The 16,662-nt window shown below is 32.7% G+C and overlaps 1 protein-coding gene across 1 annotated transcript; it reads right to left on the bottom strand.

Moving 5' to 3' along the window:
* Positions 1-6,475: 6,475 nt before the first annotated feature.
* On the bottom strand, positions 6,476-9,895 carry LOC102609208 (GDSL esterase/lipase At5g03610). The gene is made up of 5 exons (XM_006481747.4): positions 9,700-9,895; positions 9,364-9,564; positions 8,003-8,274; positions 7,027-7,321; positions 6,476-6,902 (listed from the first exon to the last, which is right to left on the bottom strand). Exons 1-5 carry the CDS (start codon positions 9,755-9,757, stop codon positions 6,688-6,690), a joined length of 1,041 nt encoding a protein of 346 aa, XP_006481810.1. The 5' UTR covers positions 9,758-9,895; the 3' UTR covers positions 6,476-6,687.
* Between the last annotated feature and the right edge of the window lie 6,767 nt (positions 9,896-16,662).

The following is a 16,662-nucleotide window of genomic DNA, read 5'->3' as shown; positions in this document are numbered from 1 at the left end:
CAGCTCACGAACTGTTAGGGTTTCTTTTGGGGGAAAAAATTTGATTCGATGGTATTACAATTTCTAATTTCAAAGTTTAAAATATGGCAATCTCTATCTTACATGCACGTAAGATACATTCTCCTCACATAAATAGTGTATGTGTGGGACTCACACACTATTCATGTGAGGGGAGTGTATCTTACATGCATATAAGATAGAGGAACCCTTAAAATATTAATTTTTTTTTTGTTTTTATTTTCGGGTTGAGTTAGGGGATCTGAAAAATTCCCAACCCGAATCCAAAAAATTTTAGGATTTTAGACCATACCCAAATAGACCCGAATTTATTTTCAGATTTTTTCGGGGTCCCGCGGGTTTGGAGCCCCGCGGGTATTGTTGCCAACTCTGTCTAAAAACAACAGAATCAAGAATCTAGCGGTGAGCTGTATATGCCACAACCTAGCTCCTGCCATTGTCAACTTTTGATTGATCTCATACTTGAGGTAAGTCTGTCTGAATCCCCTAATTTCTTGCTCCTCAAATTTCTTCAGTGGGTATGTTGGGCTATTATTGGGCTGGTCACTGCTATGGACTTTACTGGTATTCGCAACAATATTTAGACCAGCTCTATAATTTTAAAATCGTTTAAACATCTTAATCAATACACAATTTAGTTAAAAGGAAAAATATATGTTCCACATAAATTTAAAGTTTCATTCTTCACAATCATTAGCTCCCTTTCTAAAAAGCATGCCTTGTAAATTTTAAACCCCATTTCTGACTCAGTTGAATGAAGAGACGCACCATCTCTGTTATTCAAATTGTTTCACCAGCAGCTGCTTTGTAAGTGTAAGATTATCTACCCCGTTGGATCTGTCAATGCGCAATCCAACGGCTAATAAATTTTTAAATGAAAAATTAACTTGTACTGTGTTTCATACTGACACACCCCCGTAGAGAGATAAGATTCCCTCTAAACTCGTGGGTCACGCGCTGCGTTGGCGGTGAATTTCATGTTGGTACGGTCGAATCCAACCCATGAGAAAAAAAGCCGCGTTTGGATTCACGACATACAAATGCCCGTTGAACACTTCAACCGTGAGACTGCTCTAGCTTGGATGTGTGTTGGCTTGTTGCACTTACACCTTGGCCTGGTGCTCGCGAGTCGTCCGGTGGTGTCAATTTCGTGTGATGTTAAATTTAGTTCAATTCAAATATGATTTATTTAATAATTGTGTTTTTGAGGTTTTTTTTTTTTTTTTTATAAGGAAGTAAAGCTTTCCAAGGTAAGGTGTTAAGAGGTTAAAACTTAAATCCAATACGAAAAATAAACAGATTACTTAATAATTTATTTAATATCTACATATTTAATAAATATCACACATACACACATAGATATATATACACACCCCAAAAAATTACACTTTTACACTATTAAAATATTAATTATATATATGTAAATAATATTACATATTAATATCATAAAATATATATGTAGACCAATATTTTATACACTTATATAATTAAAATTCTAAATTTATATGAAAATTTTATAAATAAAACACTAAGTATATATCTATCCTTTAAAAAAACTTAAAAAGAAAGGATAATGTCTAATATTTAATTTTTAGTAACAAGAATCTAAAAATTAATTTAAAAAACTATAATTGTATTATTAATTGGGTAAATTAGTCAAAAATTTTAACCTAACTTAATAAAAATAATAATATCAATTCAGACCTAATCTATTTAATAATTACATTAAATTTAATCACTCATCTATTTATTTCGTGTTCATATTAAATAATTAAATCGTGTCAAATTTTATTGCTATGCCATGGCCGATGAAGACTTCGTTGCCGAGTCTTTTTCGCGGGGATTTAATTGCTGAGTCTTGATTCTCGTTCAATATTATAAAAGAAAATTCATTTCAGTTGCTTTCACGTGGGCCATCAACCTTATCTTCCATTCATCTAGTTTAGTCCACCAAAATGCAGTTTCAAAAGTTAGTTGCAGGAATACAGTGTTTTTATTTTAACCAACTTCAATTCCACGGTGTCGGTGCAGCGGGAAATTTGTAGTCTTATACAGAAATATACAGTGATTCCAACTATTCTCTTTCTCTTTTAGTGTAAACTTCTATTAGATAAAAAATAAATATTAAATTAAACAACATAAATTTAATTTTGTTACATAATTTTTTTTTATTTTCTCAATTAGTTTGTCATATTATTTAAGTCTTTCCCTATATTATTTTATGTATTATATTGGTTTAAAATCACGGCAATTGAATTAAAAAATCATCACCGACACAAAATCACAAGGCTGTCGTTATATACAAGATTTGTTATCATTATGTATCGTTTAGCTACTGTCATATCCCAAAAGGAAAACCAAAAATAATAATTGTTTTCATATCTTTCATTTTTTGTCTTGAAATTTCACATCTTCCATTTTAAATATAGCCTTTAAATTATTGTTAAACTTCAATTTTAATATTGAAGGTGAAAAAGAAATATTGAAATTTACTATCAAATAAGATAGTAAATAAGCCCTTAATATATCTACATGGTATATGAGAAATTTATCCTTCAATAAGACAAAAGAAACTTACTAAAGTATTTTCCAACCATGCAGCATATATATTAATATTGAAGGTGAAAAAGATAATAAAAAACATTATTAGAATAAAAATATTTACATTGAAAGCTAACGTCTTTACAGGGAAAAGGAGTTATCATTTGGAAGAGGGCTTTAGAATATAAAAGCATGAGTCTATTTTTGGATTTTTTTTTCTTATTTTTCCAATTATTGCTCACTTGAAATATCTCCCTTGCTTTCCTCTAGCAAGTACCAGAACCACATCTCCAGCACCGACTCTGGTCTACGGTAGGACACTTGAGAATTATTATTTTCTAATTGTTATTTGGAGAATTTTTATTTTTTTCTGTTATAATGTTGTAGCAACAGAAGAGAATAAGGTGGCATTATGCAAGGAGATAAAAAAACAGAAAGAATAAAAAAATATATAAAAAAAGAGATTACTGAGAATCTGCAGGGATTTCCTTTTATATTCTGTTGTGCTATTTTTACTAGTGAGAACGTAATTTAATTGAAGTTAAATAAATAAATTTATGTACCTAGAAAAATTTTGTTTCCTCCTTTTACCAAGATAAATAAACAAAATTCTGTTCATCGCGATAGAGCAGCTGGGTTCTGGGTGAGATGTCTATCATCTGTAAGAGTATAGAGTATTTTAAAGGAATTGAGTGAACTTGTTTTCTGTCTTCCAGCTGAACAGAGAGCTGTTTAATTTTCTTTCTACAAATCTTGAGTATTTTTTTTAGACCTGTTTTGCTGCATTTCCCTCTACAACAGCTGCAGTTTTTGTTCTTATGTTAGTTTCAGCACGATACTAATGTAGAATGAGATTCAAAAGCAAAGAAATTGTGTCAGCTCAATGGCAATGCACGTGCCAGAATTGGACCCTGAGAGTTGAAGCAAATCTTTCTTGAAGCAAAGAAACAAGAAAGCTTCTAAATATGAATACTAACCCCAACCTCAAAAGATATAATGCAAGCAAAGTGAGATTTTGGTAACAAGAAGCAAAAAATCTAGTAAGAATGAAAGCGAGAGAAGGAACCACACTAGAAAAAGAAAAAAAGACCTTATAACTGGTACTTATGCGAAGTTTTTAAACGAAAAAACTATGATGTTAGATTAACATACTTAGAAGCCAAAAGATCCAAATGCTCATTGGATTCAAATTAAAAGTCAGAAAAAAGAAAATCAAAGCCCCCAAGATTTCTCTCAATGAACAACTAGACTCCAACATTTATCAAATTGATAACTAAATCCTTACCATTTTAAAAATAAATGTTCAGACCCTCTTTCTTAGTAAGTTCCGTCTATTTGGATTCATACGAGAGCATTAATGTACAATAATGTCCACTAAATTATTATAATATAATAACCACCAAGATTAATATATTATAATACATTTATTTATCCAAATAGACAGAATTCACTAATAAAGTGAGGTCTAAACATCCATTTACAAAATAATAGATATCTAACAGTCTATTTCTGAAATGATAAAGGTCTAGCTATCCATGGGGGCAAACTCTAGTGATATGAGTGCATTTTTTTTCCCCAAAAATCATAGCAAAACACCTGAGTTTACATGACAACTGCAGCATATTATTTAATCACTCCAAAACCTGATTGGCAAACCAAGAAAACAAATGACAGATATTGACAACTAAGACGATACGGCCTTTGACTTTCAAAGAAATCATATCTTGAGGGACAAGGACCCCGAGAGTAGTGTAAATTGATATGATTTTGAATGCATATGGCCCATAATAGGAGATAATTTACTTCAAACAAGTGGTACTCATAGATCTTGGTCCAAGGTTTTATGTTCTTGCCCAATTCTCTTCATTCTAACCAAGATCCTTCTACCACTTATGTCAAGTGGTAAACATTGATCTTAGTCCAAAGTATGTTTTACCGTAGGAAAGAAATGTTGATCCTGAACCTAAAACCTAAATACTAGAAAATTATATACTCAAACCTGATATTTTTCCTTCTTTTTTTTTTATTTGTAAAATAAAACATACAAATACTCTGAGAATAGACCTTATGTTTTGATATAGGTTACCTGCTAAAACTTGGCTGAAAATAATTTGCAGGATGTGTTTGTGGGAGGGGATTTGACCAAAAAACACGAGCACCCCATCCTCTGATGGCTAGACTGCATTTCCTAGCGAGCAAGTTGATCAAGGTACCAGGTAAAGCAGACGCAGATCATAAGTAGACGTCAATGCCAATGTTACTACAAAGAGAAAGACTAACATCTAGGGGCTCACTGTTAAAAACTTGTTAAATTTTCTCACCGTATGGGGCTTGTAGCATGTAATGATTAAAAAAGTCTCTAGTTACCTAATGGCGTGCTCAAATTTGAGCAATTTCTCTGATCTTAGGCAACAATCGTAGTAATGTGTACTGCTTGGCTATTAGCATTTTCACACATCAACACAGTCAATGTAATGAAACTAGAAAAATTAGAGAGAAGGCTCATGAGCAAAGGAGTTTAAACATCTACATTACTTGAATGCACCGTAATGATAATTTCTTAATCATGTATATGTTTAGACATACGAAACAGCATAAAAGGTTTTATTAAAGTTTATATTAAACCACACAGCCTAAAAGGTTATTTGTATATAAAAAAAAATTAAAAATTGATGAGGTCTAAATTAGAGAAGGACAAACTCACAACTCTTCAATAAAAAAATCCGTTACAAAATCATTTAGCTGGTATTTTTTTTCCATAATCAACAAAGTTTCCAACTTAAACCCACCCAAAAAAAAAAAAAAATCATTGAGTTACTACTATTAAATGATTGTATTTATGAAATTTCATCGGAAAGAAAATTGTTCTATCAACGTAGGTGCAATTGGATTTAAATTTAAAATAAATTATCGGAGAAAACATGAATTCCAATCGGAACAGACAAAATCAAACCTCAAAAATATTATCAATGGAGTATTATGATGATGAGAGTAAGACGGTACCTTTGAATTTGAGGGGTAAAATTAAATCTGAAAATGCTGATGATAAAGTAAGAACATAGCTCTGAATTTGAATACTGGCGCGGTGAAATGAAAAGTAGAAGACGGAGAAGGAGAAAGAAGCCGCTTGCATCAAATAAAGGGAAGACGAAGTAGAAAAGTTATGAGGAGCATGTGATGATGTAGAGAAGATTTGCCGCCAATTTTTTCGTGAAGTTTCCCTCCTAATCGTAAAGTTTGAGCGCCGTGGTGTTTTAAAAAAGATGCGGTAGGTGGGGTGATGATACTACAGACCCACTATATCTATTATTATAAAATTAGTCGGCTCTATTTTTGAATTTATTATTCTGTCGCGTGATAGAACAACACTAAACGCAAACGCATGGGTCTACGTGGATTTGATTGAAAATTAATATGATGAGTCTATACGGATTTGTCATATGATAAAAATAATAAATTTCAAAAGTGAGGTCGGTCGATTTAGACACAATGAATATATTAATAATGATACTTTCGAAAATTTGTTGTTGGTAAAACCAACCTAAATGAATTCTATTTTGGTACAATAAGATTTTTGTTGATATATTAAAACATATTTATCTCTATGATATCCATATTTATGAGAGATTATTTATCTAAGTTAGTTCTTAGTTTTCAACAAATTTTTATTGTAAACATAATTAAAAAAAATCCATTAAATAATTTCATCTGTCCCCTGTGAAATTTTACTTTAATATCTTTCATCGCTTGTGAGGTTTTACTCTAATCTTTGATCTATAGAATAACTCTATAGCACGTACTGGCAACCCGCTTTTACTGTAGTACAAATATAATGCAAATATTGGAGCAATTGAAGGTTTTATGTATTGGGTTCTCATAGGTTATTTCCTCGGAAGAAAGACAAATTGAATCCCAGTTATACAAAAATCTATGGCGTATTATCTATAGTGAATCTGCAGCTACGTGCAAAAGACACCATCTGTGTTATTTCCTCGCACACATAAAACGAGCAGACCAGCAAACGCTGTTCGTAAACAATTGAATAAGACGGAGGCTTGACATAAAAACATACAAAACACGATGGCTAGCTAACAACTGAATTACAAATTTGGACACTTGAAATTCTAATTAACAATAAATCTGTAGAAGCTTGGGTTTCAAAGCAGAATACACGGATTGCCATCCCTCCTGTGAAGGATGAACACCGTCCCAAAAGAATGATGCTTCAGGCTTCGCACAGACTGTATACAACTTAACTCCATTGTCATCTACACTTCCACAACTGGAATCTTTCCCTATCCCAACACAGCATGGCTTCAACGGATTCTCAGTCTTCGAGCTTCCTGCAAGCATAAGAGATGATCAAGAGATTGTTATATCCTACTTGCTTGCAATAATAATAGAAATAAATGAATAACAATATTGAAAGCATAGCGATTCGTAATCTAGATGATATGATGACGATACCTTTGTTCTTGAAAGTAGTCATGAAGGCGCCAAAAAGATCAAGAATGACAAAAGCAGAATCTTGGGTCTCATTGTTCAGCTTTGCAACGGCTTGTTGCAACAGAAGGTTGTGGAAGCCGGAGAGGGAATTCTCTGTTTCGTTGCACTGTTGGAAGGACAGTTTAGAAGTGCTTTGAGGAAGACATCCCAATGGTGGCAGAGATGGCACCAAAATTTTTCTCACTCCCAATCCATGAATTCGCTTCATGTTCAATGTAAGTTGGTTCACAACTTTTGTTATGAACGGCTGGAAACCCTGTCACAGTATTAAATAGGTATAAGAGATTGAATAAATTTGGATTTTGAGCTAATCAGATCTAGTGTTGTTCTTTTTACAAATTTGATGTTTGTTATACAAGTACTTTATGCAAGTAAATTTTATTAGTACATGTTGTAAATATACACATATCACAAAATTATTTAAAAGTGAAAGTAACTTCGATCACTATAAGTTCTATGATATAGATAATTTAATAAATTAAAGATGATAGCCTTTACATATTTTCAAAATAGCATGTTATTCGTACTCAAATTCGTGTTTTTTGAAGTGCATGCATGTACAAGAGCGCGATGCATTACCTTAAAAGAAATTAATTTTAGCATAACCAAATTTAATAGATTTAATAAAAATATTAGCCGAGGCAATCCCAGCTGTACATCAGGCATGTACAAAAATGCTCGATCAATTCGTCCAGGTAAAGTAGCTGACTTGGGTCTGTCACTAATCTCCTATAATGGGTCCAAACTTTAAGCTTGTCGCCATCCATCTGATTTATGAGAGGACACATACAGACACCAACTAATCAACGGTGGATTACATGTATGATGTATGTTAGGGTCCCACCAGTAAGGGTATATATATGCTTGGGATTCGACCAATTTTAAAGATTTTTAAAAGAATAAATAAATAAAATTGACAAGTAAGAGTTGTCGGTACCTCAGCTGAACCATTTACGGCAACGTAAGTAGAGTAATCATTTCCGGCAGCTGAGACGAGGGCCAAAGAAGATTTTAGGTCAGCTGGAGAGTAAACTGCCTCCTTTATAACTTGCTGGAAGAAATCGATTTGGGTCGTCATATTCGGGTTCGCAACCAATGTATCGAAAACCCCCGTGCCACCAAACGCGAAATTCATGCCATATTTCAAGTTTTTTAACGCAATTTTCCTCCATCTGTACGCAATCGGTGACTTGATTCCCACAAACCTAGCTGCATCGATTGTTCAGAAAACAAAAATATTGATGGTAAATTTTTTTTTGGCGTTAACACACTTTTAAATTTGATAACTTCTAATACATATATGGTTACCATGTGTAATTTTCTCATAACTCGTTAATTATGTTGAATCTTGGGACTTGAATTAATTAATATTTAAATCAACGAAAACAATTGCACGTTAATAAATCTAACTTTGGGTTACTAAAGTAGAGATAGAACATTAGAAGTAGCTTAGCTGGAAAAGCACTAGCGATAAAGTTTATGGAGATTAGGCACTAGGTTAAATAATTGATAACTAAAGGTGGTTCTAATAATAATGGTTCTAGTTGCTTTATAGAAGAAGCGTTGCCACGGTGCCACCTCACCTTTAATTTTGTTTGTAACTTACTAACTTTGCATATAAGAATTATACATATATAGAGCCTTTTAGACTTTTGCTTCAGACCCATTTGAAGAAGATGAAAAATATTTATAAATAATATATTTAGTGGGTCTGCTGTCAGCTGAGTTCAAATTAAAACGCAGCTAAATAAGTAGAACAGAGATAAAAATCATGATGTGGCGGGTAAAAAGGACCGTAAGGTACCGCCATAATTGCTTAGGGAAGCACTGCAAGTTATGGTTTATTATTTGAGTTTTCTATAATAAAGCTTAACAAAGAACAAAAATGTACCATCACATAAAATATCACGTGAGAAAGTATTGAAGACGTACTACCAAAAAATTAAAAAAAAAAAAAAAGATAGAGAGAGAGAGATAGAATGCTCAATTGTTGATCTGACGCGATAGAAAGAAAAAGAAACCAGAAAAGAAATAAAGGTGACTCAATAATGCGAGTTAGAAGAGAAAAAGCAAGAAGAAGTGAACAACTCAGTAGTAATCATCACAATATCAAAAGTGGCAAACTTGCAGAGAAGAGGAACCCACTGGCACTTAAATAACACAACACGCGAAACGGGAAAAATGAAAAAAAAATAATAATAACATAAAGCAAACTCATCAAAGAAAAAATAAATAAATAAATAAAGCAAATCATTACAAGAGAAATAGAGATAAAATAATTAATGTTGATAAATTTACCTAAGTAATCAGTCAAGACACGGCCATCCGAAAAACGACCGGCTGGTTTTCCAGGGAAAGTGAGTCCGTAGGGTTCTTTCCAGGAACCAAGTACAGATTTTGGGATGTTTCCTGTATCAACATATGAGTCTCCAAATACAAAGATCTTTGTTGGCCTGAAACCGTAAAGTTGTCGGTGTCCAAGCACTTGCTGCTGCTGCCCTGCATGCAAATGCAATTTTCAACATATGCAAAAATCAGCTACAAATTAAAGATATAATAGACCCTTCAAAATAGAACTTTAAGTTATGAAGTGAAAAGATTTCGGAAATAGCTTGTTTGAGATAAATTATTTACCTGAGAGAAAGAATAGGAGATGGAAGAAGGAGAAGAGGAGAGCTTTTATTGTGTCCATAATAAGGGACGAGACAAAAGGTGCAAAGCAATTGTAGGGGCCTGCTCGATAGCTTTGAAATGAGAGGGTAGAGAGAGCAGAGGAGCTATTAACTTGGAAGGGTATCCAAAGGGCTTTATGGGTTCATATATAGAAGATCCGTGCCATTTGATTAGATTTGATGAGACTACCAACCGGTGACATAGCTTTGGTCAACTTAGGAATCCTTATAAAGCTAATTAATTAAGCGAGCAGATTATGGGGTATTTGACTCACCTAAAACGGGGTCCAAAAAGTTCCGATTTCTGACATACGGGTAGAACACTTCTGAAAATTTGACACGAATTAAAAATCCTTTTTATTTGTAGAACATAATATGAAAGGAAGAAATTGTTTCGCATCCATAAGCGGATCTAGAATGGTTCAGCTAATTAATTTTTTATTGATATAAATTCTATGAATTTAATTTAAAAAAATAAAGTTCTATGAATTGATTTTCAAAAGTATTGAGGTTAGGAGGATTTTGGTTTATTGTTATATGATGATATTAAAAGTATATTGTTTGGGGGAAAAAGATGACAAATATATATACGCCGCATGTCATTATAAACAAGGAACAATTGAGTATTTAAGGAAGTTGGAGCTATCTCTCAAGTATGAAAAGCCCGAATGAAATATTATGAGAAATAAAGTCACAGTAACCAAACAGTTGTGACTTAGTTGGCGACGCAGGCAGGGTAAGTGGGAAGAGCTCTCGAGTTCGATTCTCACTAAACACACTATTTATGAGGGGTAAGAAGCTTTAAACTGTGACTATACCCAGAATTCGGATTAGTCGGGATCCAATGCAAAAAAAAAAAAAATACAGTGACAATAATATTGTCTCATATATAAGGATAAAGTAAAAAGAAAATTAGTTTATTTAAAATCACATGAAAGGTTGATATCATCCAAAAGAAATATTGTCTCCTTAGCTAAAAAAAATAAGAACCAATGAGCAAGCAAACCACCAGAAGGAGGCAGCGACAGTTGGATCACCATGTAAGGTCTGACACATGTATGTGCAGATAAATTACATAAATAATGAGCAAACTTATTCTCTCAACATGTTCCAAAGGCTCAAACAGTCGTAAACATAAAAGGAAAAAAAACATTAGGGGAGGGAAAATTCCAATGAAATAGCACTTGGTGGCATGGTGACAAGAATACATTAGGCGCACAACAGTCATAAACGCTCAGGTTTTCTCTATCTAACTAAGGAACATTCATGCACAAAAAAAGGGGACCAAAGTTTGTCTTCAACCTTGAGTTGACTTCATTGCTAATAGTTAGTTAAGTCTTAAACACATGCTCTCTCCATATCCTTACTCTTTTCAACAAATCCACCATCTTAGTTTGTTTCTTAAGTTTCGTCAGAGATTTAAATAGGCAGCACATCTTAACCGCACCAGGCACCAAATCCCGAACTTACAATTTTATTGTGTTGGACCATATCTTTAACAAATCCAAAATTTAGTCAAAAACATATATATCAAATGTCAAATATTAAAGGAAAATTATCTGCTCTCCACCCGAAGTTTATCAAAAATGGTATAAAAATTTGAATATGTTCAATTTTACACCTAATATAGGTAATTTGTGTCAACCATCCATCAAAAAGATATAATTACTCTTATAAAATAACAAAATAAAAGTAAATACAAATTATAGTGGTAGTTATTTTATTTTATAAGATTAATTCTGTATTTTTTGTGGATAATTGATCCACATCATAAATAATGGATGAAAATTTGAACAAATTCTAAATTTAGAGGTATTTTTGATAACATGATAAATTTTGAACGAATGACTAATAATCTCCTAATATTAAATCCCTTACCTTAAAATTTTTTTTTTTTTAAAAAATCCTTTGAAGTGCTTTTGAATATTTCCCTATACCACTAAAGTCATTTTGGAATCATCACAACATCGAAAAAGCTCTTGGAATATTTTATCACAATCTGCCCACGTGCTAATATTTATATATTTTAATGCCATTAGTTGGTGAATGCGAATGGTCGTATTTGGTGCACTTCTGATTTCCTCACATTCACTTTCATCCAACGGCAGCCAAGAAAGGGTCAATACTAAATAGCCGTGCGGATAATGTGAGCTAATAAAGAAATCCAAATAAATTTTCTTTTGAATTTGACATTCAACAAGTTGAAACTTGCAATTGTTGGTGAAAATGTTCCCATCTACTCTGTGTTTCTTTAATATTTTCTATTCATAATTTGATTCGTTCATTTATTTATTTTCAGATGTCTAAACTCGTACCAGGAAGTCAGAAAATTGAGATTGCACAGAGAAAGTGTTTGGATCGATATTTGATTATATTTGGACCTACATGACAAACAGCGAGTCTCACAAAATGGCCCAAGATCCAATTATTGGCCCACAGCAGCTCATCAACTATGTTGACATCATTTGCTAAATTATCATCGATGAGAATAGTACTTCAAACATTCTTTTATTGATACGTGTCTGTTACTTTGAGATTGCGCCAGGTGTTAGGAACATGAAATTTTTATGCTCAAATAGTTGGGTATTTTGCTATTTTGTTGACGAGACTAGGTTGAATAATTCTAATAGCTTACCGATGGTATGTTTTTCATTATCGACAACAATTTCCCGTCGTATTTACAACTTATGTGAGCGATTTATTTGAGATATTTATTATAACAATAGATTGGACTGCGTCAACAAACTAAACACGTTTATTGTTCAATAGGGTGTCTTATTTTGCTACCTTGCTGCGGGATGTTAAAAAAAAAAAAGCCCGAACCCGCTTCCTGCCGAGCTTTGCCTGACAAGGGATCAATGTATCCAAGCCACAGTTGGGCCGGGCTCGAACCCTTGGACCAATAATTAAATGATAAAGTATTTTAAAATACACCCTATAACTTCTAAAATCACACCCTTTTAATAAAATAAATGATATCTTTTGTTTCATGAATGTCGGACATGGCTATAACAGCATTGTCCTATGTTTGGCGTTTTATGGGACTAGATAATAAAAAAATTATAATTAGTATGAAAATTAAGTGAAGTGAATTATGCTTAAATTTTGACAATAGCTTTTGAACAAAATTTACCTTCTATAAATGACATCAATTTTCTTATTAAAAAATGCGCCTGATTCAATAATATCTTACATCTCACTACATAGTCACCCGGCATAAACATTATCTACAATATATAACATTTCCATTAAAATATAGAGCAACAATTTAATTTAAATAAGATACAGATTATCGTATAATATAAATTATAAAATAAAACAACAGAGAAACGATAAACGATAACAAAAATGTCTGCAATTATGTAATTAAGAAAATAAATCAGTGGAGAAACAATAGCAAAAAGTCTAAAAATCAAACAAATTTGATATGAGAAAAAGGAAAAAAAAAACCCACAAACAAAACCAAACAATATTATTGATAATACAAAAATTAGAGGAATGTCACTACAGAGTTGGAAAAGGTAAGCGAAATAATTGAGATTTGACTGGAAAACCATGTAGATTCACTTATTGATCAAAGAAGAAATATGAGTCTTCAAGTCCTACAACCAAACCAACAAAAAAAAAAAAAAAGATGAAGGCCATATCGAAAAATAAATTTGAATATTTTTTATTGTTGTTCAGAACATCCAATTTTTGCTTTCGACTTGATAAAAAAAAATACAATAATTTCACTAGATATCTTATCCAATGTAAACCCACGTGAAGAAAGAGATTAATAATCCTCAGATGAGTGCTGCTATTTACCCCGAATGTAAAACACACCGTTTGGTTTCATTTGCTCTTGAGAAGCACGTGTTTCATTTGCTTTGTGTAATTTGATTGCCAGTCAACGTGTTTCATTTGCTTTTTCCATTTATTGCCTCCAGTTGTGCAGCACTTATTTCATTTGTCTTTTCCTTCCATGTTGTTTTCGTTTAAGCGGAGTAGAGACTTCATTGCAGTGCTGAAAAACCCTAAGTGCAAAATTTCATTTGGAAACTGCAAAATCGGAATTGGTTTGTGAAAGTGCTAAACCTGTACATTGCAAAACCTGTAAGCATTTATTGTTCCTACATTAATTTAAAACGTGTGAGGGTAAGAGAGAAAAGAAAGAAAAGGAGAAACGTGTGTAACAGAGAAAAGCTAAGGAAAGGGAAAGTGGAAAGGGAAAGTGTTAAAGCAAATGAAACCAAACGGTGCATTTTACATTCGGGGCACAAATTCGGGGTAAATAACTTTTTCCTTTTGGAATAAAAACTAGCTTTTTGTTTTTTTTAAAAAAATCCACATAACCAAACACACTTTGGACAAAATTTAAATTTTGAGTCCTAAAAGTTAGCCTTATCCTGTCTTTTTCTGAGGCTCTGAGCCGCCAAACATAGCCTAACTCTTCTAATCTTCATCTTCAAAATTACCACAGCAGCCCCCTCCCATCTTCCCACCCACAATTTGTTTTGTTATCAAATTGTTGATTATTCCGTCTTCAAAAAATAAAATAAAATTGTTTATAATTCTCTTCATTTACTATTTTAAATTAATAGACGAATGAATGATTAGGAGCTCATTTTTTTTCCCAACTTACAGAAACCGAAACCTCATCAACAAATTCGTCTTTATAAATGCAGGCATAAATCTCACATGGAGTTTCCTCTATCCACCAAATTTTCTCCATAAAGTTCTGAGGAACGCATCTTGAAATTCAGAGTTCTGCCATGTTGCTTTATCATCATCATCATCACAACAATTTTTCATCGGGGTTGGATGCATTTAGGGGCTGGGCTTTAAGTAAGTATATTGTCATCCTTACCTGCTACGTCACAAATATTGTAATTGAAGAAAATTTGAAACCGATGATTAATTTACTTAACAAAATCGAATGCATTTAAAATTTGTTGAAAAGTAACTGAAAAGAAAGTTCGTACACGAAAACAATTCGAAAATTTCATTAATTAGAAGATTCCAAAGAATGACTACTTACTTTCTTGCATGGTATTTGAGGGAAAGTTATGAATCGATTAAATAAGTCTCACAAATTTAGGAGTTTTCATTCAAAAATTTTCTAATCAACTTGTGTTTGTTTGGTATTGAAGTTGAACAACAACAGTTTAAAAATTCAAAATACTAACAACTATTTGTGGCTTATAAACTGAATTAATTTGATACCATTATTATATGATAAACATATAATTTTTGTCATAATCATTTATAAATTATAATTTTTGTAATTTTAAAAACTACAACACCTCAATATTAAAAAAGACCGATCGTCTATAACTAGCTGATCGGAAGCAAACATCCAGCAAGATACATGGGAAAGAGATAACTCACTCGCCTTTTGCCCCCACCGTTCCCTGGAGTAAAATTACCAAACTATCCTCCCGCTCAATTCCTTTCCAAACGCAAACTCACCATCGTCCCGTGCATGCCTCCCCACACAGAGAACCCTTGCATGTGACCATGACCCCGCGGTTCACGTAAGTCGTAACGTACTCATCAGCTTCCCCTGTTCGGAAATTCCCAAGCATAACGCACGTGCACTTTTCCAGTTGTCAGCCAACAACGTTCTATAGTCACCGGCTCTGTAGCTTGGGAAATAAGATTCATATCGCCCCTCAACCAAGACCACTTGCTGCCGGGTTCAATCTTTGACCGGGGGAGGAAGCCCGGCTGGCACGGAGTCGTTCGGGTCAAGTAAGTTAACTCTTAAACAGGGAGCTATTCAATGTCAACAATCAACATAAAGAATGTTTGTCTCGATCTTTGCCACCCAACTCAAAAGTTTGATTGTCAAACCAATATTAATATTATGGCTGGCGCTACGCCACACACAACAACAGTTGTGGATCCCGCCACGAAAACTGTTGCTGTGTGTGGAACGTACGTTACGTTAAACGTAACGTAGCGGGATCCTAATAATATTTGACACAAAAATTTATTATCTATCAGCATTAAATTGATTGACTTAACCTTTGTAAATTAATTAAATTTTCAAGTGGGATTCTCTCTTTATTTTATTTTATTTTCTCTCCTAATTTTTCATGCTTAAATAAAAGATCAAGACTGAATTTTAAATTTTTATATTGATAATAAAATTAATTTTTTATTTTATTTACAATTAAACCAGTCTTTTTAACTAAATTTAAAAATAAGAAAAGACTAAGAGATGAAAAAAGAAAAAGACGAGAATCTCTATCTTAATTATAATTGTAACATTTTATTTTTAAAATCTTCGTTTATTATATAAGCTAAATCTTTATGTATCTAAAAATGAACAACAGCGGAAGTTTGTTGTGTTTTTATCAATCAATAATGCTACGTTTTACTGAATTGCAATATTCACTTATGTGTTCCCAATCATTTATTACCAATGCATAATATACTAATTGATTTTAATGATAATTATTTACATATGATTTTTATAACTCAATCAATACATAATACATAAGATGCTGCACCAATGAGTGTCCCAATTGAATAAAGGCTAATTTGGTAATGTTGTACCTTTTGAAATAATTTCTATTAGCTGTGCTGTAGAAATAAGTAATTGTGAAAAGAATTAATTAAAATTTTGATCAAATTTATTTTAAAGTGTTGTGAGTGTTAAAAGCAATCATATGTATTTGGTAAATATTACTGTTAAATTACTGTAAGCATACAAATGATTATTTGGTAAATAATACAAGTTATTGGTAGGGATGGCAATGAGGAGGGGAGAGGAGGGGACCAATCTCCCCGTACCCATCACCGATATTTTGCATATGTCCCCGTCCCCATCAGAATTACTTGAGAGAATCTCCATCTCCTCCCCGAATAATAACAGGGGATCCCCGATCCCCGAATAACTAATACATTTTTGTTTTGTATTCGATTTTGAGTTAATCAT

The sequence above is a fragment of the Citrus sinensis genome, chromosome 6 (genome assembly GCF_022201045.2).
Source record: "Citrus sinensis cultivar Valencia sweet orange chromosome 6, DVS_A1.0, whole genome shotgun sequence".
NCBI classification, from domain to species: Eukaryota; Viridiplantae; Streptophyta; class Magnoliopsida; order Sapindales; family Rutaceae; genus Citrus; species Citrus sinensis.
This window is presented reverse-complemented; position numbering and strand designations above follow the sequence as displayed.